Here is a 27485-nt window from a genome sequence, read left to right as displayed (position 1 = left end):
AAATTGCTTTGCATTCTTACACTTGGGAAAAAACAAAATCAAATAAAAATTAGAGGTTTATGTTAACCTATATATATATAAAGTCTCAAACGTAAATTGCCACCATTAAGTGGGAATTAGCACAAGTTGCATTTGAATGGGAATTTGCTGTTAAATTCTATTCTGTCCCAAGAGAGTTTGAACATTTGCTTTCATTTTCTTTTCTTTTTTTCCATTTACAGGGGAAGGAGGGAAAATGTGTCTGGCAGAAGAGCATAGAGAATGTCATTCTTACTGATAATCAAGTGCTTGCTTTCTCCCAGCTCTAGATCTGCCTATCTGACTAATTGGTGTGACATTAAAGAGGTCTTAAGACAAACGGATTGTGAACCTACTTCAAAGATACTAAAATTGGAATGGGAAAAGGGAACAGAATCTGCTTTTGATTTCTGGCACTAAAGAAGGAGTTCAAGAAAATTACAAAGAAACTCCTGGCTTTGAGTTCTCTTTAGGGTACTTTATAGTAAAACTTCTGGTGGGAAGAAATTTCCATTTTTCATTCATTTTCAGTATGCAAGTATTTACTGAGATTCTAAAAGACACTTATATTTCTAAGTTTCATGTTCTGCAATATCAGTTTTCTCAATGAATATGAACACTGCAGGAGACATCAGTTTGTTTTTTCAAATATCTAAATATCTTTTAGAGCTGCCCCAGTAATACATATAGTTTTTCTTTATGTCCTCTTTGTGTATTATTCCTTGCTGTTTAAAATACTTTGAGGTACATTGATTATTTTGATGTATTTTCAGTGTGTGATTAAGCTTCCATATTCTGGTTATAGTGTTAGATTTTTGGAGAACACAAAGTAAAACCAAACTTTTTATGTGATGCTGCTGTAGTGACATCATGCTTGAAGGCATATAATGGTTTGAAAATGTGGGAACTTCAGCTGCTGAAAAACTAGAAAAAGGTATCCCTTCAGTCTGTGTAAGAGCAAGGAAAATAGAAATGTATTTTTCTTGTTCATTAGTTTAGTCAAATTATATTTATATTCTAAAGTTACTTTAAATGAGGACTCAGAGCTATAATGGAAAATATAAATCACAGAATGACAGAATGATTTAGGTTGGAAAAGACTTCCAAGTCCATTGAATTCAACCTTTGACTGATCACCACCTTGTCAATTACAGCATGACACTGTCACATCCAGTTCTTTCTTGAAGATCTTGAGGGATGGAGACACAACAATCACCACTTCCCTGAGTAGTGCCAGTGTTTACAACCCTTTGCAAGATTAAATTCCTCCTGCTGTCCAACCTGAACTTCTGCTGGAACAGCTTGAGGCTTGTGTCACTCATTTGCCTGAAAGAAGAGGCCAACCCTCACATGGCTAAAGCCTCTTTCCAAGCAGTTGTACAGAGCAGCAAGGTTTCCCCTGAGCCTCCATTCCTCCAGGCTGAACAGCAGCAGCTCCCTCAGCTTCTTCTTACAGGACTTGTGTTTCAGACCTTTCCCCAGCTCTGCTGACCTTCCTTCCCTTGGACTTGCTCCAGCACCTCAATGTCTTTCTTGTCATGACAGGGCCAAAACTGAACACAGGATTTAAGGTGAGGTCTAACATGTGGTCAGTAGAATGGGATGGTCAATGCCCTGGCTACTGTTTTTGGTATAACCCAGGATGTCATTGGCCATCTGAGGATATAGCTGGCTCATGTTCAACCCACTGTTGACCACAGGAGCTGCTGTGTCTGAAGTGTCAACCTGAACTTTGCCTTGTTGAACCTCATCCATTTGAGCTCAGTCCATCAATCTAGCCTGTACAGATTTTTCTGCAGACCCTTCCCACTATCCAGCTGATCAACACTTCAACCTAACTTAGTGGTGCCCATGAACTTATTGAGGATACTTTTGATCATTTAATCCATATTATTTATTGTCAATAAACAGTACTGGGCCCAACAGTTATTCCTGTCAGACCCCAGCAGTGACCAGATGTAAACTGGATGTAGCTGCATTCACCAGCACTCTGTTTTTTTAACAAAGATTATACCTGTCCTAGCTCTGGGCTGACAGCTTTTCCAGGAAAATGCAGTAAGAAGATGTGTCCATGTTTTTTCTGAAGTCCAATTGGATAACATCCACAGCTTTCCCCTCACTCATCAAATGAAAGGAGACCAGGTTGGTCAGGCAGGACCTGCTTTTTCTAAACCCATGCAGGCTATGATGCTGGCCCTTGTGTGCTGAGTGATTGCAATCAAGACGATCTGCTCCATAACCTCACTGGGCACTGAGATCAAGCTAACAGGCCTGTAGTTTCCTTGATTCTCCTTCTGACTCTTCATGTTGGATGGGTGTCACATTGGCCAATATCATCTGAGACCTCCTCAGTGAGCAGGACTGATGGTAAATAATGGAGGGTGGCTTACTGAGCTCTTCCACCAGCTGGCTCAGTACCTTTGGAAGAATCTATATCTGCCTCCAGGGACTTATGAGTGTCTAAATGGCTCAGCAGGTCACTACCTACCTCTTCTTGGATCTCAGGGAGTTTAGAGTGCTCCCAGTCTCTGTCTACCAGCTAAGAGGTTGCCCTGAACTTCATCAGTCTTACTGTTGAAGGCTGAGGCAAAGAAAGTGTTCAGTACCTCAGTTTTTATCTAAATCTAAATGGATGTGTCTGAAGAAGTGGGGCTCTGTGGTATAGCCATATCAATGCTGATACTATGAAATCTGAAACTGGAACATATGAGATGCATTTGAATAAAAGTTACTGAGCTTGTGAGGAAGTAAAATTACGTCTGGCAAACTTAAAATTCCTCACAAGGTGAGCTTCTGGATAGGTAGGAATGTGAGTGCAGAGAGCCTGTAGGTCAGAGGCTGTTTTCAAACATGTCTGAAAGGAAAAGCCCGCTCTGGCAGCATCAACAGAAGTCACAGTGAATGACTTTAATTTAAATTCCTTAAACTTTTGTTGAGCATCACTACTGGTGTTTGTCATGCTATGATGTTCCCATCGATCTTCCTTCCATAATGTTTTGGAAGGACTTCTGAGGAACACTGTTGCCAACCAAAGCTCCAAGTGGAAAATCCCATGGAGGCAAAGCCATGGCAATGACTGTATGTTTTTCCTTTGTTCTGTGTGGTATCCACTGTGAGATATGTAGCATAGCTCAACCCAATTTTACTAATTACAGTTTACTGAATATGAAAGACTTTAAAAAATAGAATTACAGAAAAATACAGTTACAGAACATTTACAGTTCTCACCATAAGAAAATGTATATTTATGTTCACACACAGGGATGTGTGACTGGAATTGATGATTAATTTTTTCCAGAACTGTTAAACTCTGGGAATTTTGAAAAACTTGCTCTTTTCCTTTCACTCACAGTCCTTTCAATCCCTCTCTGACTTTTGTGGTCTTAACACTACTATTACACTAGTTTCCAGTAAGTATGACAAAATGTTCTAATTAAGTAATTTAAAACAACAGTTTGATTGCAAACATATGTGTAACTAAATGTGTTCTTAAATTAATTTTCCACTGCTTTTGTGTGAAGATTAGATGGCTTCGATCATTTTAAGTGTGATTTAGGAAAGCTGGAATTGTTGGAACACACTGTTTTGTGACATTATTTGTTTATTGAAATATAGTGCTGGTAATATATGTTTATAAGGAATATATACAGTTTGTTAAAGTTTAATTCAACTAGCATAAATATTTTACATAATAATGATGAAAATATTTTAACTTAAGGAAGTAGATATCCTATGAACTTTCAAATGTAAAAGACATTGCCTTATTAATGTAAGAATTTAAAATACTTATTTATTTGGCACTTATGGCATGACAGTTATTTAGGTATTACTGTAAAGGACTACTAATGCTGCAGTATTTTTTATCATATTTTAAAATTTAACACTTTACATTTGAGATATCTTTTAAAATCTACTTATTACATATTTTTTTTCTGTAAATAGGGTGTTTGATGATACAGTTTTCTGAAATCAAGATTCTAGACATAAATCTAAATAAAAGCTTGTTTAAGTATGGAATGGAAGATCATGAAGTCTGCAAAAACAGTTTAAACTCAGCATGGCAGAAATTGAAGGTAGGACCATTAATGTGTTGTAGAAATGGCTGGTTTGAGCTCAGTATTCAAGGTGCCTGTTCTCTGTTTAGGGATCACAAGGCATTTATGAAACTGGTCCTCAACAGTTCACTTGCTAAATGGGGACATATTTAGTCTTCTTCTCCACTTCTTGCTATAAATTCAGTGATTTGCTCCAAGCTGCATTTGTTTCAAATCAGAATTCAAAATCTCAAAAACTTTAGAAAAAAAGGCATACATACAAGATGTTTATACCACTTTCATTCAGCCAGAAATAAAAGTTATTGTCATTAGAACTGTCCTTCTGCCTGAGCATACCCAATCTCCTTCTGGGGCTGGCCTTAGGTTACATACCAGGTATTTCAATTTTAAAGGAGTTGACAGCAGCTCTTTTGTCAAATTCCCAGCTGAAATCAGTATAAATTTGTATGGTATAAACAGAACGGGAAAATCTATTTTTCTAAAACCAGTATAGTAATGAACGAGGACATGAGTGACAGGAGAAAAATGAACGATTGTGTTTGTTATATATTCATATTTTTCAATTGATCCACTGTATTGTCATTTGCAGCTCCAGGAACAGAAGTACTTTCCTTCCCAAAGCTACTCTATCAGATAACAATCTCATTCCTTCCCCTCCTCAGCACTCACTGAGTCTGCTTCAAGGCCCAAACTGCAAAAGTGCCTTGCCAAATTACCCTTGTAGGCCACTAGGATTTAGATGCAACTTTCCAGATGCTCTTCTCAGAAACAGAGAATGAGGGTCAGGTACACATCCTCCCGTCTGGGTTGCAAGCACTCTCCCTGGCTGCTGTAATTTACTGCCACTTTACCCCTGTCCACTGAGGTCAACCAAGCCAGCTTTTTAGCTTGCAACATCATGTCGTGACTAATGAAATCCTATCTTCTTTCCTGAGAAATCTAAAAAAACAGAGGCACCAGCTTTACCTGTCAAAAATTTGTCAGAAGGCAGAACAAAGAAATATTTCTAAAAGGATAAATACAGCGTCTTAAGGAAAAATGTGTATTTTTGCTTTTGTTGAAAATGAAGGTGGCTTTACATAAGTTAAGAACTACTAGTAATTCATGAAAATCCTCAGTTCTGCTCATGCACAAATACTATATGTAACAGTTCTCTGAAAATCTAACAGTGGACTGAGACTTGATATGTGCATGACAGACAGAAGGCAATATATTTTAATATCTTCATGGAATTTCACCTCTACAGACTTTAAGAAAATTTTGCTTTATCAAAAATAATTCCAAAGACGTTCTTGATCTGTTATTGTCTGAATACCTTTTGTAACATCAACTCCAAGGTATATGAACTGTGGAAGGGAGTCCAGAAGTCATTCTGAATTGCAAGAGGTCTTTTCAGAGTTTCACAGAGAAGACTCCTACGGTCAAAAGAAGGAGATAGCAGTATAATTTTACAGCCTCAAGAGAAGGGCAATGACCTGCTTCTCATTGTCAAAAGTCTGCTCTGTATATTACTCAGTATTTGATATAATACACTCATAGATAGACAGCAATTTTGACCTAAAGTACAAGCTTTAATTCAAAAAAATTGTTGGAGATTATAACTTAGTCTTTGTAGTTGTATGAATTCAATTTTTAGAGTAGATTAGAATTTATATGTAAAATGAATCTTTATTTTTTCTTCTTGGTGCATTATCTCATCTCAACTGAAGATAATACACAAAAGAATCTCTCAAAATTGTTACAATATGGACACAAAAATCTTCAAGGTTTATTGTTTTCCTTAAGTATTTAAAATTCCATCAGAATGAGGTCAGAAGAAAAAAAAAATCCCAAAGAATAAAATTATTTTGGGAGAGAGAAATACTGTCATTAGAGCTAAAAAGAAAAAAAAGAGAAAAAAAGTGACTGTTTCTGATATAAAAAAAATTTATACACTTTCTGAGTAAACCTTTTCAGGTCTTGATAGTGGAAAGAATATGTTACATGCCAGATGGAGTAAAACACAAGTATTTTGGATATCTTCCAAAGAACAACGTGCCAGGATATTGAAAAGTTTCAAGTATGCCACAAAACAAAGCCAAGGCTTTTTCTCCTCAAGCCAACTGCTTTGCATTAAAGGGAAGCAGAAGCATAAGAATGGAAGTATCTTTTTAGGAAAAAGTTAATCAATGTTGTCTATTCACTTAAATCTTTGTATGATTCCTTTCACAAAGAATGTCAACTAACCAAATATTTAAAAATAATGGTTGGGTTGACAGACTTTCCTCTCACATTTAGAGACTATTCTCAACCTTTGAACCTATCAGGATGTTTATTTGAGAACAGACAAAAATACAGACTATATGGTTAGTTTCATAAAGCTTTGTTTCCTATTTTAAAGTTTTAAGGATATAATAATTTCTAAAGGATGCCTCTTTCTTATACTAATGTAAAAACAGGCAGATCTTTAAAAGGCAAATTGACCAAGTGCTAGACTGTTCACCCACTAACAGAGAATGTTAGTTGGAGTAGACCATGAAAAAACAGGTGATGTACTGGTGATGTACTGATGCAAAACAATGTCTGAGCTTTTGCATAACTTGCAAATTGTAAATCCTGTATTTCAGAAATTTCAACCACGGAAGTTAAGGAAAAAGAGAGCAACAAATTGCTAATATTAATTTTCTGTCATTTCCACACAGAATATTTGCCAGGTGTGACCCAAATGTGAGTCTGTGGCCTCTCAAACATCTGTACTTGGGAAAGGTAGGAATCTAAGTACCAATTCTTAAGGAAACCCAGAAGCCTTGCTCCAGAAGGAAGAGTCTGTATCCTCAGGTGCCTACTTCTCAAGGTGCTCAAGTCCTGCCTGCAAGTCCAGCACACCTCCTGGGGCCAGCATACACACAGCCATGTAAAACTGTGTCCCCTCTTTTCTCAGGTGGCCTCAGGCTGCCTTTGGCCTTGATGAGTTCTGGAGTTGATCCTCTTTGTTTCAGTGGATCCAGTACACAGCTTTTGTGTGACAAGGCCTATTTCTAAGTCCATAGGGCACTTTTACAATAGACTGATGAACTGAGGAGTTTTTGAGATGTCTTGAAACTTTAGAAATGGCAGTTGCCAATTTGTAAGCATCGGCTAAATAGGCATTCAGAGCTTGTGAGGTTTTGATCCCATATATCAGAATTTCTTGCTAGTAGTTCAAAGTTCTGTGTATAATCCCAGCTCTAGTATTTCATTTCCACAGGAACAGGAAGCTGTCTGTGGGTTAAAACACAGTTACAGTAGTGAATATATTTTAACAAGAACTAAGTAAAGCAATTGTAAATATAAGAACTTAAAATTCTAACTCTCATAGTTGATAATTTTTTTTCTTTGGTAAGCAAAAAATTAACAGAAACTGAGTTACCAAGACTTCTAATGCTTGATTTGGCAGTGATTTGGCAGTGCTGCAGAAAGACAAATCTGTAATCGAAATGATTAATAAGAAAACCATAGCAGTTAATTCTGCACAGAATTTTTTTGCATTTTCTTTTGATTTGAGATTATTTTCTTTGTATCTGTATGTGTATAAAGTCCTGTCGAATATGATGTCAAATCAAAGAGATGGTATTTTACACTTACCTCTTTTTATTGTACAGTTTATACTCATCTTTTACTCCTTAGCTTGGTGAGTGCAAAGGACATGCAAAAAACAATTCAGCTATAATAAACTCCTGCACCATAACAGACCTACCAGCTTCAAAAGGCATCATCATATAAAAGCTGAAGCTTGATAAATATTTAAACACTTCAGAATAAATGATCATTGGAGAGAATGGGAATGCATTTTTCCTCACTTCTTCAATAAACACCCACAATAATTACGACCTTCTTGTTACATAAAACAGAAATGAATGTCAAAAATCTTAAACGCTTCAAAAGTTACAAGTTTCTGTTTCTCTCCCTACTGATCAAACGTGCATAGATAAATTATTCCCTTATGCAACCGGCACAACAGTAAGAGGACTTCTGCCTTGACCTGGGGATAACCTGTGAAGAACAGAGCATGCTATCTAGTCTGAGCACACTCCTAAAAATATGCTTCACCTGATGGGCCTTGAGACCTCAGGTCCTTGGCTGCTACACCAACTGGACTGAGCATATAAATGCAATCTTATTAGAAGAAATCTCTCTTTGTACTTAGATTACTTGCTTAGTGCAGTAGCAAAATGTTTGGATCCCAAAATCATAAATGCAAGTTATCAGCCAAGCAATTTCCATACAACTTGGGTTCATGTGTGAATTTAAGAGAAGGCATAGGGACATGGAAATTTAGGAATAGAAATATAGATTCCAGTATCTGTCCAATCAAGGAAAAACTCTTTTGAACTTCAATGAAAAAAAAGAGATAGTCTCTGTTAATTTTAACCAACAAGTTCAAACAATTTGCAAAATTCAGCAGAGTTTGCAAAAAAACAAAGAAGTTGCCTTTGTAGCTCTTTCTTTGTTGTTTGTTTGATTGTTTTTTTCATTCAAATACTGACAAGGTTGAAGTCACATATTTAGAAAGGTAAATTAAATTAAACGGGCCTTTCTGGGTTTTTCAAGCACACTACTAATGTGTTATTTTGCAAATGCAGAAAAAATAATAGCAATTATCAGAAAGGCACAAATAAGCATATTTATATTAAGCCTTCTGATCTTAACCATTTTATCTCTATATGAAATCTGATTTTGTGTAAAAATCTTCAAAACTTTATCTTCAAATATTAAGAAATTGAGTAATAATGAGGGTGAGAGAAAAAATAGGTTGTTCTTCCTTTACTAGTCTTTGTACACCAGAGAAGCCTAAGTTTGCTGTTCTTACACAAATAATCACACAGGATTTTCACCACCTTTCAGACTGTAAATTATATGTGGAAATTTATTTTCAATCACTGCACTGTACTTTTTAAATTTCTTTTCAAAATAAAGGCAATCCATGTATGATCTCCTAAGGCAAAAATATTCAATGCTAATTATATTTAACATTTTTCTATGCTAAAAAATTATGGGAGATATTTATAGGGCAAATTACTAAATATGGTACTTTACACCTGTAGCAAAATTTATTTAGGTATTAGTAAAATTAATTTTGGTATAGAAGTATTCAGCAATATAATTTTAGAGTGATTGTATGATTTGAGACCTCAGAAACATGTGTACTGGGTTAGAGATAAGGTCCCTTCAAAACAGTAATCTGTGTCTGGTATTGAATTACCACAGAACCAAATGACAGTGGCATAAAACCAGAGCACATCGTACAGGAATTTAAGACAGAGACTTCTTGTGACCTGACTTTAATAAGAGTTGAATATTTCTGCTAAAAGATAAGATTGGACATACTGAAAGACTGTCACAAAACAATTTCACAGATGTTTAGACCAAACTGATTCCCTCTTTAAAGCAGGGCCATGGACTGTGGGTTGGACCTTTAGGTAATAAAGCTCAAGTATGTTAATTATAAATGTAATTATTGAGACTTTTCTGAAAGTTCAGCTAGACTGTTTTTCTCTCTCTACATGATACCTACTAATCAAATGGTTACTATTAATCAAGTTATCAGACTTGGTTTGTGAAAAAAAGCCTATATTTGAATGGAAAAATTAATTCTGGCCAGCAATTTAGGTTGTGTTAAAAAAAAAAGAGATAGAACTACCTTTGGCTGCCACCAGGATACAACTGCTGTTTCCAGATGCTTGCTAAAAATATCAGAAACTATTCCATTGTTTTGAAAACAAATAGATATTGAAATACTTGAAAAAGTTGTTTAGGTGTTTGTTTTCATGCTGCTTTCTGTTTACCTGTCAAATGACACTATAATCCAGAGTGCACAGGCTCTAGAACTTGTTCTAGCTAATAATGGACTGGTCATAATTATCAAGGAAACAAAAAGCATGTCCTTGATTACGAAGATTTCTGTTAGCAATAGTTCTTACCTAGGGAGAAGCACAGCTGCAGAAAATTGCAAATTCTCTGGAACAAATTCAAAGCTGAGTTAAACAATAATGTAATTTTGTTTGAATTAGAGTGGTGGATTGGATATTTGTATGTCCACAAAACATTACTCCTTTGAAAATACCTGGCATGACTTCTCAAAGAAACATTAGATAGAATGCGTCATTATGCAGCTGACATTTTGAGGATAGGTCATAGGTCCTGAGAGACTACAAGAAATGATGTAACAGATTGCAGGTAAATGAATGGTGGAAATTCACAAGGAGACTATTTTAGAGAAAATATTGTTTAAAGCAACAACAATTTAAAAAAATCATAGTGTAAAATCATTAGTGTATAAATGAGTAAGATAGGACATTATCATATTGGAAAGTTCACAGATTTAAAATCATAATTATCTGAATTTAGAAGGGGAGTATTGGAATATTTTTCCATAATTTGGAAGATTCTAACTGGTGCCCCTGGTTGCTTTGGTCTGTAATGTTATAGGTTCAGTCCAGTGAGGCATGGATAGAACCAACATTTTCTTGTGCCTTGTCTTGGAGAACAGTCAGTTCATCAAGGGACTACTTGGCACTCACACAGTCCAGCCCAACGTTCATTGGTGAGTAATGGATCCTTCCCATTTATGTTTCTGGCTTCTTTCTCTTTGTTTGCACTATGGCTTTTAACATAATTTGAATCTGGGGAGTGGAGGATGAAGTGACAGAGATTTATTGTCTGTCAATAGATAATTCATCAATCTAAAATTAAAGCCTCAAACATATGAATGTTCACCTTTGCTTTATGGTGTATGACCCAGAAGAAATATAAATTATGTAATTTAAATTGCAGTAGCTGGAGTGGGCTTTGAGATAAAGGCTTTATAAATCCACTGTGGGTCTGCAGGTTAAAGAATTGCATTTTTTACCTTTGTAGTCCTGCTACTGTACTCTAGTCCTTTTCCATGTTTGGGTTAATAATTTACTCTGGCATTTCTCTAGCTCAGACTATTCTTATGGAGGTGCTTTAGGAAAGTATCCAGACTGTTTTTCTGCTGTGTTCCAGATGTTTGCAATAACGTACTACTGAAGTGAATGCCAACAGTAAAAGGATATTCCTCCACAGGAAATACTTTGCATCTGACACCAACCAACAGCTCCTCAGGAGGAAAAAAAAGGCACCAATTTATTAGCTGATAGTTAACCGGTAAACAAAGAATGAATCTTGGTAAACTTAAAATTAAGTATATAACTTCCTACAACTGAGTTTGAAAAACAGATGTTAAAAATTACTAGTGTAAACTACTAGTTGAGGATTATTGCAGAAACATATCCAGCCAACCTTCTCCTTTCAGTTTGACCACTTTGTTTACAACCATACTCTACATTTTGAAAAGGGAAGGAAACTTCTATTTTTTCCAGGCAATTATGCAGGACATATTCCACAGAGAAAAAAATATTCTTTATCTGCCTCCATTCCTGCACTTTAAAAGCATTTTGATAGATTTAGCATGAGAGATGCAATAAGCATGCTATAAGTGTGTTTTTCCTTGCCTGACCCATATAATATCTTTCTCCCTAGAATATCCTATTGATTCACATTAAGACAGCAATTTCTGTTAATTCTTTCTACCACAGCATGTGAGAGTGAACTGAGCACTTACAGTGAGACCAAATACATTTTTGAATGTTTCAAGGCTCTGTATTCATATTGTTCAGTTTTTTATTATTCTCCCACATTAAATTAATAGGTTGTTTTTTATGCTTGCCTATACAGTGGATCTTTTTTGAGTCAAAGAATTCCACAGAGAATTATTTACATGATGCTGGAAATCATAGTATAATATGGAAGGACAAAATTCATAAAATCCAACTTTGACAAAGTTCACATCACCTCTAGATACTTGTATTCTGACTGAATTTGGTTTTATTATCTTATCTTACTAAATCCATAGGCAGTACATTGTTGAGTTTTACAGTGAAAACTATCATTATTGAATCAAAACAAATCATAGATACAACTAATATTATTTTTTGTTTTAATAATATGCTCTATTTCTTTATCTAGCTACTAATGGACTAGTTTGGAGAAAATAAATAGTTTAAATTCTTTCCCTGTGTGCACTTTTTCAAAGCTTTTGACATTTTTAGAGAACTACCGCTAGGTAAAATTTTATGGGGAAAAAAGCTGACTGCAGTTTAGTGCCTGAGGAATATCCCAGATGCAGAATGGGTTCATATGTTATGATTGCTCACAGATCACAAAGGAAGCCTGATAGAACAGAAGTGGTTCAAAGAAGGACTTAATTTCAACATGTTTATCTTCCTGTACTTTCCCATGAAGCCGTAGTAAATCTTGTGAGCTGGAATTCAATACAGAGACATTAATATAGATTTTCTTTAAACTGCGTAAATAAATGTGACATTCCATCCTTAGCAGACTGAAGAACATAAATGATGCAGAGAATACATTTCACTCATCTTCAATAGAAAAATTACTGTGTATATTTTTTAAGTTAGGAGAAAATACCCACACTTTCTTTTCACACCATCAATGAACGAACAAAGGATTTTCCAGATAAGAAAAGTAACTTTTATTGCCATCCTCATTTTACACATTACAAACAACATGCAAGGAAAATAGATTTGGATCCATAAAACTCTGCTCTACTTTTACTTTAAAAGGAGAATAAGATGGTGTTAGGTGTGTATTCAGCTTCTTGGCTCCATGCCTAGAGGTTGCTTTACAAATAATCAATCCTGAACCTTGTTTACCAATATGTAAATCCTTATGAGAAGTATCTGTGGATTGACAGAAAGGGATGACTTTCATATTATACATATGGTATGCATAATTTTGAATAAATATCAAGAACAAAATGGTGGATAAGTAGGACAAGTAATTGGTGCAAAGGGTGATGCTGCCTCTGAATTCCACTGTGTTTTCTAGCTACGTTTAGGAAATAAGTGACCTGAATTCAAAAGTATGTTTTTTCAGAAGTATGTTTTTTATTTTGTGAGACCTTGAGGTTTTTTTGAAGGAATAACCTGTTTTTTAAAAAGTGGAAGAAAATAATATCATTAATATGTCAGAATATAATGTCATCATACCACCTTCAAAAATAGTTTTTATTTTTTCCTTTAACTGAAAAGCTTTTTAGCTTTTGTGCAAATGAACTAGAACCCTACGGTTTCAAACATAAGCAGCCAGAGTGACTTTCTCATCATAACCATTAAAAATCTGTGCAAGAATGAAGAAAAGAATGTACTACTCAGTTAAGTATGGAAGCTTTTTGAAAAGAGATTACCATACTGTTCTTTTAAGGATGAAAATTATGAAAGATGAAAATCTGTCTTTAACAACTAAGTGGAATGCAAATTAGTGGCATTGTACTTTATCTTAGCCCATTGTTTTAATTTATCTTATGATTAATTTTGAAGATTTTAATGAATATTTGAAATAGTATGTGTCCAACATTCAGGCCTCTGGCAATTGATTTAAGCTTTCTTCCACGCAATTTTATTTGGCAAGAAAAAGACAGTTTTACTATTTCACTGCCTCCCTAACTTGTATGTGGATAAGTGGAATATTTCCTTTAAGGACACATTCTCTATAAAGAGAGAATAGAAAATAAATTAAGGCTTTATTTTATCATAAAGATGTAAACATCTTTTTGCCTTGTAAATTATTTGCTTTTGGTTGGAAAGTTCGACAATGTTTAAAATGAATCATAACATCCAGATCTTGTTTGACCTAACAGGATTTATGGAACTTTTGCCTTTGATAAATAGCCCAAACTTCAAACAAAAGACCTCCATCAGGCAACAGCAAATTATTTTTTAATGAATTTATCTGAAATACTAACAACTGGAGGAAACTGGGATGTAGTTTTACATCTATAAAGTGCTCCTTTGGTTTTTATTCTCATACAAGAATAAGTACAAAGATTTCATGGCACTAAAGAAGTCCTTCCAAGTAGGCAAGCATCTAGGGCTTTTTTTTTGGTAAGAGAAAAGTGATTAAATTTAAAACTCATTACATTTCTTATATTACTGCTGTGGCTGACTTTCATGCAAAATCATTTCTGTGATACATGTACATTTTATGATTACTCATGATTTCCTGCATAGTTTCCAAATCTTAGTGACTCCATACGTAAAATAAATAGCATAAACAAAACATCATGACAAAATCACTGCTTTGTGTGAGTGCAGTTCTTTCTATTTGTAACACTTGGCTGAGATATATGACGGGTTTTTTCCAGAAGGAAAAGTGCCATCTACTGAATCACCAAAACAAAACTTTGCAGCATCTTGATAGATTTTTGTGAGAGAGGTCCTTCCCAATTACTGCAAGCCTTACTCAACTTGCAAACATAATTGAGATCACCGCTGACAGTGATCTGGTACCTCACTAAGCATGTGTTTAATGTGTGTGTGGGTTTTTGGGTTCTTTTTTTCTGGAGTAAGTGTTCCTGGATTTCACGTGTTAATGGAAAATCAGTGAACTGTGCTTTGAATGTCTTAAGAATTTTACTTTTTAAATAACTTTTGTCCCCAAGATTTCTGGGGAGACTTCTTAAGCGTCCTCTTCATCTCTTTAACACCCTAAAGAGTCAGACTTCTGGTAAGGAATGACTCTTATTTTGCCTGATTAGCCAGTTTGGGTTTGGTGAAGGAATAGACAGAAAGACTATAAAAACAATAAAATGACAGCACAATAGTAAATAACGTTTTATGCAGAGACAGAAGAAAAAACACTGCAGTTACTAAGAGATAACTTTACTGCAGGAAAGGACTCATTAGTTAACTATGACATGGTTTGGCAAGGCATAGAACATTTTTCAAAGGCATTAAATTGCTTTAAAGACAAATAGGACAATAAACTTTATTCAGGACTTAGAAGAGCTGTCAGTATTCTTCAGGGCTAAACAATAGACACCTGAATGAATATCAGCCACTCTATAATCTTGCACAGCTCTTAGAAGAATGTCAGTACAAAAGTGGAGAGATTGGGAAAGAGAACATGATTAATATCTTCAAAATTTTGGGAAGTCTCCAAAGATGGTCACAGCTTACAGGAATTGGATAACCACAGGATTTCAGGTAAAGTCTTGTCATGACTTAAAACTAACTGATGAGATAGAACAGGAATCACTTCTTCTTTCTTAAAATAAAAATATTTAGAAGTGAGATGTGGCAACACTTTATACAGACGCAATCTACTAATGCTAAAATTACAGTTTCTGTAGCAAATCTGGTAGCAATTTTGTGACAATGATATTTATTTGTACAGTAAGAAACCATCTCTTATCTATGTAAGCCATGTTGTGTATAGCGAGGTATACTGTTGTACAGCAGCCTTAACTTCTGTAACAAAATTGGCTTTTTTTCCCAATTATAAACTGGATGTGTGCTGGTTTCTGCATAGATAATTCCATTGATAGCTTTTCATAAATGTTTTATTTTTTTCTGTTCATACAATACCCCTGAGGAACAATATTCATACATGTTAATTAAAACTTATTCAACAACTTGTGGGTTGCTTTCTTGCTAATTTGCTGGTGACTGCAGTTTGGAAATTCTGACTTAGCCAGCTTCAAAAATCATATGATGTTGTTGCTCATATAGAAACAGTTAAGTAAAAATAACCAGAGGGAATGATTTTAAAAGTCAGGGTTGGAAGAGCTTTCACTTGTTGAGATGAAAAAGAAATCTCCCATTTGACTTGAGAAAAGTTGAGAAGAAAGACAGGCGCTCTTCTTGAACATGGCCTCCTTGAAATTGTTTGAAAGGTCTTTGAGACACTTAGGGAAAAAATTAAACACTATGACCACTAACATTCATAATTTCAGCCAAATATCACAAATTTTATATTGGCAAAATGTGGAATGATAATTATACTTTATCCTAGGCAGTAACAGGTGCTGTCAGGCTCTCTACATTCGTATCCCAGTCCCACAATCTTCCCAGAGAAAAACTGTTCGTCACCAAGTGGGATTTTTACCACATGCAGACATACTGCTCTGGGCAAGGTTGCTTTTCCTGCCCTGCTTTAGCTAGGTTAAAACATCTCATGCTGCCAAACTCTTAAAAGTACTTACAACATCAAAGTCAGCTGCAGCCATGCAGGGTGATGTTCAAAACAGGACTTGGCTGCATGCCCTCTTCTCACTGTTCATAGCTACTGGAAGATAGAAATACCTAAACCAACTCCTTTTAGCTTTTTTGCAGTAAAATGGAAAACCACCAGAGGTTAGTGATATCTTACAATCTCTTCATTTTGCTCCACAGATCAATCTCTGAAGAGTGGTAGGGGAAGGATGTGTTTAAAAGTGGCACTAACCAATACTTCAGAGAAGGACCCTCACAGAAATATTCATGAAAGATACTCTGGCTGATGTGCCTCATTTATTACTATATGGTGTGATACACAACCTTTACTTCCCAAATAGAACAGGATCTACTGATCATTGTGTTTCTGCAGTGCTGTTTATACAGGTGAGCAGGGACATGTAAGTGCCTTTTACCGATTTGGTGACATCCACACAAGTCTCCTTCCATAGCTTCATGCCTTACTCCAAATCGAGCCATGAACACTCCAGACGCGCCAAATAGGTCACTTTACAGTACAGGGGTGTGAGTGCCACCCCTCCAATCGTGACTTTTATCAGCAGAAACAGGCACTGTTGTTGTCTTCTTCAATGAGACAGCTCCACTTTTTAGGGGCAGTTTTGGCATGTTTCGACCTTTTCCCCGTCAGACCTGGTGCGACCCGTCCCGCTCCCGCGGACAACGGCGAGGGGCTCCGGGGAGACAGCGTCGCGCACCCTCTGGGAGATACAGCACAGTGTTCTGGCCCCCATGGGCCTTCGGGCGCCGAAGAGGGGGGAAAGCATCTCTTCCGAGGAGGCCGGCCGGCCCCTGCCGGCCCCCAGCAGCGCGGGCGGCGGGCACCCCACGGTCCCGCTGCCGCGCGGAGCCGGGCCGGGCCGGACCGGGGCGGGCCGGTAGCGGGCGGCGGCGCGGGCGGGGCGAGGCGCAGGCGCGGCGCACGGCGGGCTGCAGCCGGGCCCCCGCGCCGCTCCGGGAGCCGATGGCAGCTGCACAGCGCGGCCGCCCGGCGGAGCGCGGCGCGGCTCGGCGCCCCCGGCACGGGATGCGCGGGCGGGCAGGCGGCGGTGGCGGCAGCGGCTGCGGCAGCTCCGGGAGTTGGAGGGACGGGGCCGGGCGGCCGGTGGCCGCCGCGCTCGCCTGACCTGCGTGCCCCGCTGGCCGCACCGGGCTGCCCCGAAGGATGTCCGCCCAGTCCAAGGGGACCGCATCCTCCTCCTCCTCGCCGTCCGAGGGGCCGCCGGCAGCCTCCAAAGCCAAGGTGAAGGAGCAGATCAAGATCATCGTGGAGGATTTGGAATTAGTCCTGGGGGACCTGAAAGATGTCGCCAAGGAACTTAAGGAGGTGAGAACGAAGGGCTGCGCGGTCGGACCCCCCCCCCTCCCCCCACCCCGTCTGCCCCGTCTGCCCCGTATGGGGCGAGCGCCCCACCGCCCGCAGGGCGGGGTCGGGCTTCCTCCGGAGCTCTGCTGCCGCCCCCAGGCTCCTTTTACCGCTTCTTCACCGTGGGTCGAGCAACTGGTGTCCAGGCGGGGCACGGGGCAGTTCCCGGCCGTGCCCGGGGGCGGGCGTCTGGACATCGCTGCGCTGCCCGGCGGCCCCGCGCCCCGGGACCGCCCGTGCTCCTCACGGCTGCGAGGCGGCTCTATTCGGGGACTTCCCACCTCAGGGCACCCCGCGGAGTTTGTGTTTTTCCCGGGGGGGCCTCTCCTGAGAGGTTTCTGCTGGGCAAGGAGCTGCTGGACCCGCAGCACTGCCCGATTCCGGGCTGAGCCGAGGCAGCGTCCCGGCGGCGGGAGAGGAGCGAGGAACGACCCCGCTCCTGCTCCAGCGAGTCCAAGTTGAGGGCTGCGCGGCGCAGCGCCGTGCTCGCCCCGGGCAGCAGCAGCAGCAGCAGCAGCAGCAGCAGCAGCAGCGCCGCTCGCAGGGCCCGGCGGTGGGGCCGAGCGGCCCCGGACCCGCTCACCGCCGCCCTTGGCCAGGCTGCACCGGCGCGGCGGAGCCTGCTTCAGCCTCTACAGCCGCCTTCTCCGCGAGCTGAGCGCCCTGCTTGTCGGCCCTATCGGGCAAGATTGCCTTCGCGATCTTTGCTGTGGCGGGTGTCATCTCCTCTGGGTTAATCTGCAGGCAGAGTGCGATTACTGCGGGCATGTTCATAAGCAGGGAAATGCAATAGCTGAAGGAAAAGAATCTGGCTGTCCTTTTGGAGATTTCCACGTTGTCTTAATTCTGCTACACAACTGGTCCACAGATGGTTGGGTTATGCACCGAAATTCAAATCCAGAATCTCTGTGTATTGATTTATAATCCTATATTTGACATTTATAATAAACTTCGGTTTTTTGCCATCAAATATTAGTTTTCTATTTTAACAAGGTTGTCAACAAGTTTCTTTCAACAATCTTTTGCCATCTGAAGCAGTCTAAAATTCACGCGGTGCTTTGTATAATGCTGAAAAATGCATAAACACACGGCTCACTAATCACAGCTATTAGGCTTTTTTCACCCGCAGTTCCAGGTTTCTCCTTTTTTTTTTTTTAATATAATTTCTCTTTTCCTTAATGTGCTGCTGTCTGTGCTTTGTAATTTTTTGAGGTATTTCGAAATGGGAATAATGTTTGTAGAGCAGCTCTTGAAACGTTTCTGAGACTGATAGCGTAAACTGGCTTCTGTTGCTGCAGAAGCACATTTTCAGGACCTGGAAAGGATGCGGTGTGTTCTGTCCCATGAATGTAAATTGTTCTCTGCATGTAATCAGTCATAGCTTTCTTCTAGTGAGCAAACAGGATTGCTGTAAGTAGAGATTATATATCATCATTTACTGTGGCATGTTTTACCTAAGCAAACTTAACCATTCTGGTTGACTGCATCTGTAAAAGGGAACTAGATTTGCCTCTGCTTGATAAGGAAACCTGTAGAGAAATGGAGCTGTAACTCTGTTAAGTACTGTGTACCTGTTGAAGGGTGCAAGGATTGGCAATAGCACCTGTTTTGAGAAAATAAAGGTATTTTTATAAAAAGGATAATTAAACCTTGTTTCTGACTACACCTAAGGTTTTTAGTAATGCTTTTCACCAAATATGCCTCACAAAGATGTTCTGTTACTCCAACAAATACGAGTTGCATACACCTACATCTGCTTCATTGCAATATTATCATTATATGCTAAATACACTTTGTGTAACATTTGTTTTGGAAAGTCTGCAAAAGTTTACCATCTGTGTACCTTTAGTTTGTCTGCCTTTATAGGATGGGCTAAATCTCTTGACATAAAAACCTCTTGGCATAGCTGCAATGTATACTTATGTAAAAGTGAGTTAATTGGTGATATTATAAACTGATAAGCTTTTACAGGTTGTTTATAAGTGCTAGGAAGCAATGACAGACTCTTTGTTAAAGCTTACAGGAAGTTAGTCATTAGTCAGTTTTGGTGTCTTACACATAGAAATATGACTGTGCTTCATTTAGGTTCTCTACTGTAGGACCAGTCAAAATGATGAAATAGAGGATGTAAGTTTACATTTTCCACTTTCATTGCAAATTCTGTATTTCTGGAAATGTTGTTACTGCCTTCCCCCTCCCCCCCCCCGGCCCCCCAGGGTGTGGTGTTTGCTGCAACCCAGCTGTTGAGCTGCAACCTTTTCTGTTACTTTTTTTTTTAACTGAGTAATATTGTATACTGGAAACAGCATTTAATTTTTTATTACTAAATAAAAAGTTTTAAATTCTGGTACAGTGGTAGGGCATGAAAATTTTTAGCCCTTTTTTGTGTGGTTCCAGTAGTATTTAGTTGTGGTATACAAAATGCAATGTTACAGTAAATTTTTTTTGTGATTTACATATTTTTAAAACACTATATTTTCATGCCTATATATTTGTTACCCTTAAATATAAATTACAATTATTCTTAATGGATAACTTAAGTTATTGTGATAGACTTCATGATTATCTTTCAGTCTTATTTTTTAAGAGTCATAGTCAAAGTTCTGTCAAAATGAAATATGATTTTGTTGCTTCAAAATGAACTGCTCTATAGCAGTAAGTAGCATGGCTGTACAGCAGTTGTATGTTTTACTACATTTAGCTTGTTATGCTTTACTTGCATTAATATATTTGTGTCTGCCTATTGTTCTGAGCCTTTTTCTAATTGGTTCTTTAACACTTTTCATGTTTTTAAAAAGAGGAGATTGAGGGATGAGTAGAGGATGCCCAGTTGGGCAAACCATGAAGTTTATAAATATTCTCTAGAAGCATGTGACTAAATCATGCAGATTAAAACAAATGTATTTAAAGAGTTACTGTGTCTCAGAAGTGAAACATGCCTTTCTTCCATCCCTCATCCTTATTTATTGTTCTGGTCTGCTTAAGCTAAGTTAACCATGGAATATTAAGGATGGGGAAGGGGGGTGACTGGGAGACATGGAAGGATGGAGTAGTGTTGAGTCCAGAGTCTGAGCTGGTGTATGACTAGTTTTCTCTAGAGTGCTATTAATTTAGGAGAGGCTTAGATGGACCCTTTTGTCTCCTTGCATGGGTGTGTAGCAATAATGGAATGTGGTTTTGCATTGAAAAATAGATTTGAAATTATTTAAGTTGCTGTTATTTGATGAATATTCCAGAGAAAAATCAAAGGGGTGCCAGATGATTGAATGATGCTATCTATTCCTTTAGTCCAGAATATTTCAAAATCAAGTTGGTGGAGCCTTAAACTTTGGTTTTCCTCCAGAGGATTGAATAAAAGACCTTTTTCACTGGGGTTTGTATAGAAAGATAGTTATTATTAAGTCTTTTTTTTGGAATTGATACTTATCTGTCTGGTACCTAAGTAATGTATTATTGGAAATAAAAAAATGTGTGCTAATTAAACTACTGTAAAGTGCGTGATATAGCCCTTTGATTATTTCAGGAGAGATCGTAGGGATGTACATGTACACCTTGGACAGCAGGGCACAGAGATTTATATAACCTTCGTAATGATACTGTAATTTTTAAACATTCCTTGCATTCACATTTTATGTAAATGTTACACATTTCTGTAGTCTTGTGCTTGTTTTTGTGAGGGAAATACTAAAGAGTGTGATAAATACTTTTTGTAATAATAAAAATTCATCTTGCAGAACAAATTCCTGGAAGTTATGTGTGAGACATTTGCATAGCTTTTAATTGGCTAAATATGCTCCAACCTTTTATCGAAAGGAAGCAGCTGTGTAACTATTGCCAGTGTTTAGATTACTCCAAAATAGAGGTGCAGGAGAAACAGAAGCCCTCACATACATCAGTGAAGTTCCAGTCATTTGAATCTACCTCCTCTGCTTTAAATCCTGTGAAAATGTCTTGCTGACAGAATGAGTACATAATCTTCTGCCATCTAACTGATGTGTTTATTTTCTGTAAATATGTGATCTATATAATTTGGGCATTACTTAATAAATATTTTCTAAGTGATGCTAAGACTAGCAGATAGCAACCCCCTCTCCCAAAACACCATGACAAAATTTGTTTTAGGGTAAACGACCTGATTCCATAAGCAGGCCAGTCATCACTCTCATAAGTGAAGGGTGTTCATGTGTTCTGTGGTTTTAATTTCTGGATCAGGACTGCAGAAGTGTATTACAATTTCAACTGCCAGTTTTTTTCATTCTATTTTTGGTTTTGTGTTCTGGTAACTATCCAGATGGCAGAAGGTACTTCAAGTTTTTGGCTGTTAAACCAGAAACTAGGAGGTGTCAGGTCCACCAATAGGACTGGAGCAGCAGTACTCAATCACGTATGAGTATCTCTGATGTGCAGGCAGTGCAAGCACCAATATAAAAATGTTTTGGGTTCATATTCCTGCATGAAGATGAAGCAGGCAGTTATTACAGCATAGTTACTTGGATATACTATATAGAAACCTAAGGATAGGTTAAAAAATCTCAAAACACTTAACCCATTTAATCCATTCCTTCTTCTTCTGATTCTTGCCTCTTTGGATTCTGTTCAGGTGTCAAGGACCTGCTACTCTTTTTTGCTAGGTAGTGGCAGTTGGAGCTTTTTGTGCATATGCATTCCTACCATTTGAAATCCAATTCAAGGCAGATGTTCTTCTTATACCTGAATGAGGGATGCAGGCCTTCTTAACAGTGTTCCTTCTGGAGTCTTTTCTTCTGTGCATACACTGTCTGTTGCATGCAGATCCTGGTCAGTTAGCTGTGTGAGGGAATGAAGCTTTTTTGTAATTTTCTTTTGCTGTGGCTGTGCTTGGGATCCAGTTCATGCACCAGGATCAAGGTGTTGCATGAGTAAAGGTATTTGCCCTTCTAAAACTTGCTAATCTCTCCAGTAGCAGTTTTTTTTTTCCCCTGATCAATTATTGCACTTACCTCTCTGTGCCTGATACAATCATGTACCGCACCTGGATGTTTGACAACAGAGTATGATTTATGATGTAAGAGAAGCACTGCACAACAGCTTTATTGTGATCTGCCCAGGGGTCCAAAGAGGGCCATAAATATTCATTACAGATAATAATATTGTACTTTTTCTTTTCATTTGTTTCTTGTAGTCTGTGAAGCGTTTATACAGTTATAGACAATAAAACCTGCAATGACCTAAGATAAAAAGCTAAGAATAAGTATACACTCTTACGCTAGTAGTGTCAGTTAAACTAAAGGAGCTAAAAGGTAATTGTGAACCTTGAAAAACCCCATGTGTTAAGGTGGTCAGAAACATTTGTATGCTGATGCATGATTGGGTGAGGTTGCTCCACATCTTGATTTGTCACAATGTCTACCAAGAGCCAGTAATTACATTGTGTAACACCATGAAAAGAATACCTATAGAGAGTTGCTTATTGATAATCAAGATACTTGACAGAGGGAAGCATGCTGCTAATTTGTGCTACCTATTTTATGCTTAAACTCATGTCAGCTACTTCATTCCTTATGTGTAATACTGAGCTCTTGCTGGTAATGTATTGTGCAGTCAGTAGCTAAATAGAGCACATATAAATTCAGTTTTCAAGTAAAAACAGTACTACAGTGGAAATATGTATCTTTTTGTAAAATTTGAATTTTACACAGTCTATGCACTGCTGACCATGATACAGAAAACAGAAATAGTGGGGCACAAACTTCAGTCTGTTACAATTGGATTTTTTCTATTGACTTTGGAAGGAAGAAAACTAAGTTTGAATGATGGAAATTAGTTTTGGGTTGCATATTTTTTATTTAAACTTCAAAATTTAGAGAATTTAGTTGCTGCTACACATGTGTATGTGTGCATTATGCAACATCAGTGACTTAGTTGAGCACCATCATTGAAGCGTTGAAAATTTTATAATTTTCTTCTAGCAAGGATACGTTTCTATTTGTATTGCTCACCTTGGCCTAAGTTCTGGAATACCCCTCCTACTTCCAGTAAAAAAAAATCCAGCCAAATTACTGCATATGTATACTACATGTGTGTTGCGTACATCTAATTCATACTGCTCTTGGGAGAGCTGTGGGAGAGGTGCAGATGTTGTCCCTTAGTTTAGAGTGCTTTTCTACAGTGCCTGTTTCACAACCTTTATGAATGAGCATCAGTATTCTCTTTCATTCCTATTAAGAGTTGCAAAATATTGATGGCTCATAGTCTTCTCTTAATGAAAAAAACCAAAACGTTCAGTAACCTCACAGGGTAGCTCCTGTATATCTTGTGAAGATTTCTCCCTTTTTCCTGCTTCAGCAGAGGGTGCTGCTGTGAAGCAGAGTAAGGGGTCTCATTTGCAAATGGACTGCTTTCTTTCCTACATAGCCTATGTCTGACAGCATGCAGATTACCACTAACTTAGTTACCTATATGTAGACAGGGCTGTATTTTTCTTTTGTAGTAGTTGGGCTTTTTGTTTCTTTGTTCTTTGTTTGTTTTTAATAGAAACAGCAAATAGCACTTAATGTACATTTTTTTCTTGGTGAGTAAAATGCTACCTCTTACTTAGATATGACTGTGTGATAAAGGACTGCAGGCTATACATACGTCCTGATTACAGCTCCTGTCCATCTCTATACAAAATTGGCTGGTCATTCTTATTGCTGTGACCTTCAGTGCTTCAATATACCATTTATTACTGTACCCAGGGGAAGAAGAAAAACAGACCCTGTGGGAAGACTGAGAAAATCCTACACCAGATCTCTCACTACAGCTTCCCTCTGTCACGTTGTGTGTGTTGGATGAGTGGCATGATGGGGCTCGGTGGCTGAGCCACTGCCATTCTGGTTTATTTTGGAATTGTTGCAGTACAGCTGATGGGAGACAGTGAGGAGCAATTACTTCCAAACAGCAGTAGTACCATCAGTTGTTCCTTCTGCAAAAACTGTAGTATGTTCATGTCTTTAAAGGTTAACAGACCCATCCGTTATTTCATACCACACTGCAATATGAAGACTGAGAGCACTAATGTTGAATCATTTCCAGATTTCATTGAAGATTATTTCTCAGTAATCTCAAAAAAAATGTAATTTTAAAATGTGTTTAATTTGTTCCATTTTAAAATGCTTTTAATTTTTTCCCCTTACCTTTTTTTTTTGATAAATCCACTGTCATTATTCCAGTGTTGAATCCATGGTGGTATTATATTCTTCTGTTGTTATGTTCTTTGACTGAAGAGCTGCAAGATAGAATCAGAGTAAGACCTCCTTACCTGCAGTGCAATCATTCACCTTGTCAGTAGGAGAAGATAAAACTTACTATCTAGGAAAATAGTGTGAGAAGTTTATTATGTATTTATTAAGTTTATTAGGTGAGATGAGCTGCAGCAGGTTCCTAGACTTTAGTGGGATACCAAAATCTTGATTTGAGCTTTTCATTCAGCTGCAAAACATGAGATAAGTGTACCAAAATTTTGATATCTACTAACATTTCATAATTTACCGGAAATGTCACTGTGTTAAAGCAGACACCTTATGTGGCCTAAAAGATGTAGAGTCTATAAACTTAGTGAAAGAATTAAGAAATTGTTTGGACTTGCTTCTCCATTATAATTTATTGGTTCATAACCATGTAAGAGTGTCCTTTCTGTATAAAATTATATGTGAAAAAATAAAGCATCAAGGTCAGTATGTTTTCTTTCTTTACCGCAATGTAGTAAATCTAAATGTAATTCTTTCTTTCTATGCTTTTTCATTGAGCTTTTCAGCTAAATAAACAACTGAAAGTTCAGTAGTTACTGGACAAAGAGGTGGAATAAATATTTTATTTCTTAATACAGAACTACAGACTGGTTGAGATTCAAAAGGGCCTCTAGAAATTGTCCAAATTGTCAATTAAAGAGTTAACTAGAGCAGGTTGCTTAGGATCTTGTTTTTGAATATCTTCAAGGATGATGACTCCACAACCTCTTTGGACTACCTATATTTCAGTATTGAATCTCCTTTTTTTTGGTCTTGTGTTTAGGCAGAATTTCCTGTATTTCTAATTGTGTTCCTCGTTGTCTCCTTTACTCCTTTTAATCAAGTGTGTAACATAAGCTCCAGCCCTTTCCAACCCCTTTTCTGGACTAGCTCCAGTGTGTTCAGATCTGTCTTGTGCTTGGGAGCCTGCACCTGCACACAATGTTTCAGATTTAGATTCAAAAAATCAGGTGTATATGTTTTGTAAAAATGCTAGGTCACAAACATTTGCTTCTGTCAATAAACATTTTTTTAGCTGAAATTTTAAAATTAGAAGGAGAATATATTATGAATTTTTTAACCAAAATTGCAGTAATAGATAGTGTGTACTCATTGCCTGTGTTTGGAAAAGAGATTTTATTATATTTCAGACAGAATAATAAACAGCAGAGTTGCAGTGTGGCTCCCTATATGAATGTGACATACACAAAGGGCTCTGAGCTGGTATTTGTGAGTGCAGCCACTGGAGCTTCTGTGTCACGTTAGGTGGTGGTGATTAGAAGGGAAGGCTGCAGCCCCTTCTGCTGTTGTAGGAATGCTACTATTCACATATCTCTACACTAAATTGTGATATATCTTTTTTCTCACCTTCAAAAGAAATTGTCCAGGCAAACACAATGTAATTATTCAAGCTAACTTTGTGAAAAATTCAGATTAATTTTGCCTGTCTGCTTAATTTTCACTTTCACTTTCACTCTACTAACCTCATTGTAATCTTTTCAGTCCTCTGAGGCTCTAAGTTTTCTTTTCCTAGCCCTTTTCCTCTTTCCCCCTCATAACAGGTTCAGGCGTTAGTGTAACTTTATTTGCGTCACTGCTAGGACCTGTCAGACATCATCTGTATTCTTAAACATTAGGGTGCTTGTCTCTCCATTCTTGAAAGTTGACGCATGAATGTCAATATCAGTTTCAAGATGGTCCTAAAATTTTCAGGGGACTCTGACATTTATCTTAAAATCTCAGTTGTTCTCTTGCATCTTCTGTGTGCTACTAGGAGATTCTCATGTGTAGGCTCATTGTTGGTAATTGCTTTAGTTCAGTTTCTAATCTAATGTAGATAGAAAGTGAAAGCTGTTGTTTGGATTCAGTTTAACTGGTTGTTATTACAACAGTTAATTTTCAGTTACCAACTAAACTGTACTTTATTCTCTACATGTTTTTGCTGATGATTGCAGAGATGCTTTGAATAAGGCAAGTTCATCATAGCAGATGGTCTCTGCAAGTGCTAAGAAGTTTTATCTGTGATATCTAGGGTGGTACAGTATAGACTTCTATGTCATTCAATACTTATAGGTAATTTTATGGCATATTTTAAGGTTCAGTAAAACTATGGCATTTGGATAAAGAAATAACCTGTGTGTGTACACAGTGTTTAGATAACTTATTAAGACTATACAAGTATATTTACCTCTGCTGAAGTAATAACATTCTGTTCTTTGAAGTCAAAGTACAGGTGGTGAGATGAATCTGAAGGATTTATAGGTTTTTTTGGTCATCTGTTTTTTGACCAGTCTGGGATGTTCCTGCTCAAACAGAAGATGGATGAGATTATGATTGTTATTTTTTCTTGTTCCCTATTGACAACTGATTTGAATGTGCTTGTTTTTCAGATGGTGATTATTTGATTGCAGAATCAAATAATCACCAACTGAAAAATGGTGATTAGAAAGAAAAAAGAAAAAAGAAAAACAAAAGAAAAAATCATAAAAAAGAATGCGTGAATTTTAAGGACTTAAATCATGTACAAACATTTATTTTGTTTAGTTGTCTTAAATCTTAGCAAACAGAATGTTGCTGATGTGATACAGCTTTGACTTTGATAGAGCTTTGCCATTTTGTATTAGCTTGGTTGTTGTTCTTAAGCAGTAACAGTCATTCCAGACATCTCATGTATATGTTTGTGTGCAAAGTTGGTGTCTTGGATTCACATACCTAATTTTAGAAGAAA

General features: G+C 37.7%; 1 protein-coding gene across 5 annotated transcripts in view; it reads left to right on the top strand.

Moving 5' to 3' along the window:
• The first annotated feature begins 17205 nt into the window (after nt 1-17205).
• PRR16 (proline rich 16) overlaps nt 17206-27485 on the top strand; it is a 142755-nt gene continuing 132475 nt past the window's right edge. For all 5 annotated transcript variants that reach the window (XM_021546199.3, XM_077790378.1, XM_077790377.1 and 2 more), the window contains exon 1: nt 17206-17471. In XM_021546199.3, coding sequence (XP_021401874.1) covers nt 17310-17471 — 162 coding nt within the window. In that variant the 5' untranslated portion in view covers nt 17206-17309. The remainder of the gene's footprint in view (nt 17472-27485) is intronic.

Source organism: Lonchura striata, chromosome Z (assembly GCF_046129695.1).
Source record: "Lonchura striata isolate bLonStr1 chromosome Z, bLonStr1.mat, whole genome shotgun sequence".
NCBI classification, from domain to species: domain Eukaryota; kingdom Metazoa; phylum Chordata; class Aves; order Passeriformes; family Estrildidae; genus Lonchura; species Lonchura striata.
This window is presented reverse-complemented; position numbering and strand designations above follow the sequence as displayed.